This window comes from Octodon degus, unplaced genomic scaffold (assembly GCF_000260255.1).
Source record: "Octodon degus isolate 3935 unplaced genomic scaffold, OctDeg1.0 scaffold00128, whole genome shotgun sequence".
Lineage (NCBI taxonomy): Eukaryota > Metazoa > Chordata > Mammalia > Rodentia > Octodontidae > Octodon > Octodon degus.
The window spans coordinates 610,643-613,177 of NW_004524704.1; the positions used below are offsets into that span (position 1 = coordinate 610,643).

Sequence of the window (2,535 nt, forward strand, 5' to 3'; positions counted from 1 at the left end):
AAAAAAAAAAAAAAAAAAAAAAAAAACTAATTAAAAAATCAAAGGGTATGTGTGCCTTAAGACTTGGATTATATTGCTCTAAACATTAACATGTTTGCATGTGTTTAAAACTAAGCCTGCTTTTTTCTCCTAGGCCAGATCTGTTGAGGTCTGAAGGTATCCCTAGCACAGAGGTGGCTCCCACCGCGTCCCCTTTGTCTGGAAGTCCCAAAATGTCCAGCTCAAGTAGCAAGAGCAGATACCGCAGCAAACCACGCCACCGTCGGGGCAACAGTCGGGGCAGCCATAGTGACTTTGCAGCCATATTGAAAAGCCAGCCAGCCCAGGAACACTCACCCCAGCCCCCCTGCCTGCCTCACGCCCACCCCCAGCACCCTAATGCTCTGCAGCAGCAATACCAGCACCCCCCTCCGCCCGTGGCTCAGAACCACCATCCCAGACTCAGTATGCACGGACAGGATATTGCAACCTGTGCCAACAACCTGAGGTATTTCGGCCCTGCAGCGGCCCTGCGGAGCCCGCTCAGCAACCACGCTCAGAGACAGATGCCTGGCTCCAGCCCTGACCTCATCTCCACAGCCATGGCCGCAGATTGCTGGAGAAGTCCTGAGCCTGACAAGGGCCAGGCTGGCCCCTGGGGCTGCTGTCAGGCAGACCCATATGACCCCTGCCTCCAGTGCAGGCCGGAACAGTGTGGGCCCTTGGACAGCCTGTCTGCTGAGCCAGTGGGGAGGAGCCCCGAGCTTTCCAAGTCACCAGCACACAATCCTCTCTCAGAAAGCGCTGGAGGTTCTGAGAAAACGGAAGAGGATGCGTTCAACAGCCCTCACCACGTCGCCCCTCCGCTGCTACCTCGAAAGCCAAGGCCCCTCCAGAAGGTGAGTGTGACAGCAGCAGGTGCCTGTGTCCCTGCCCTCAAAGAACATCAGAGCCCAGCATGTCGCATGCATTATAGCCATGCTTTCAGAGTTACATTTTAGAGAGAGAAGAGATAACAAAACACAAATAGCAGTTTCACTTTCCACACGGTCTAAGTGAAGGGCTAGGGTGTAGCGTTTGGGACCCACTGAAGTAGGGACCGACTAAAATGTAGATAAACACCTATTAGGCAAAGGCAATCAAAGCAGCTTGGAAGCCACTGCCTGGAACTCTAGCCTTGAGAGATGTTTCAGGAGGATGCTTCTCATTGCATAAGAAGCAGCATTCTGTCTCCTCTTGAAGCATCCTAGTGCACATTGATAGAAAGCATAGACTTGTTTTGTTTTGGTTTTTCCAGACAGGGACTTGCTGTTTAGTTCAGGCTGGCCTTCAACTCAGTAAGTAGCCCAGGCTGGTCTTGAACTTACAGCTATACGCCTGCCTCAACCTCTTGAGTGCTGAGGGATTACAGACATGCATCACCATGCCGGGCTCATAAATAATAGACTTTAGGAAACCATGTAGCAAATTTATGCAGCCCATCACTTCCCCCACCTATTTGACCTTCTAAGGTAGCATCTATTAATCCCTCGTGGAACTAGCTTTCTGCACAATACACTTTATAAAACATTGCCTTAATTAATAACCACATCAAACTACCTAGTTCTTAGTACCTAAAACCTATTTTCCTCCCCATCCCCTGGCTACCTAAGGTTTACTGGCTGGGCCGCATCTACTACAGTGGCTAAGATCTTAATTCAAAGCCAGGCTGTTCCCCGTTGGTGCCTCTGGGCAGCTCGGCTTCCTTGTCTAAGCATTTCCACTGAGAATGGACTCTGCCTCCCTGCTTGATATGAGGACCGATACACAGGAGTCTGTACGTCAGGGCATTTAGAGTCACGTCTGGAACGTAGAAGCCTTCCCCTCTCGGTTCTAAGTAGCATTGCAGCAAAGCCTCACGTTCACCTGGTACTTAATTTGTTTCACAATTCTGGGGAAGAAGGCCAAGCTAGCATCCAGCTCCTGAAGCAGAGCTGGCAAACAGAAGCAACATTTTTCCAAAAGCTTCTGTATGGGAATTGCATTGTTCCTGAACAGAACCGTTCGTGAGCCGAGGTATTGCTGTGTGTGTCTCCATACCTCGCTCCGCTGCCTGAGCACTCCCAGGGAGTAAGCGCCGTCCCAGCAGTGCAGTCACTTAGGGCCATCTGTTCTCTACCTCCGCATGCCTGTAGCCAGCGACACATAGTTTTTGGTAATGACTTTATTGAGACATGATTCAGCCAGGCCTACTGGGGCAGGCTTATCATGCCAGCACTTGGGAAGCTGAGGCAGGAAGATCACAAGTTTGAGGCCAGTCTGAGCTACACAGGTGTCAAAAAAAAAAAAAAAATCTAGCTCACATAAAAATGAAAGTTTTCGATGACGTAGAGTGTGCCTAAGGAGAGTCATGTGGGGAGAAGACATTCTCTCAGGCTTTCACAGAGAGCACATTGGCCAAGCAATGGCCGTGACTCATCCACATGGCTACACTGACAAAGGTTCTATAATCTGAGGTACGGGATCTCAAGATAAATCCTGAGGACATTTCGCTGACCTTCTCAGACCAAAAAGCTA

General features: G+C 50.0%; 1 protein-coding gene across 3 annotated transcripts in view; it reads left to right on the plus strand.

The window, feature by feature from the left end:
- Positions 1-2,535, plus strand: part of Map3k13 (mitogen-activated protein kinase kinase kinase 13) — a 142,192-nt gene that overhangs the window by 131,945 nt on the left and 7,712 nt on the right. For all 3 annotated transcript variants that reach the window (XM_023700925.1, XM_004640873.2, XM_023700924.1), the window contains exon 11: positions 134-878. In XM_023700925.1, coding sequence (XP_023556693.1) covers positions 134-878 — 745 coding nt within the window. The remainder of the gene's footprint in view (positions 1-133; positions 879-2,535) is intronic.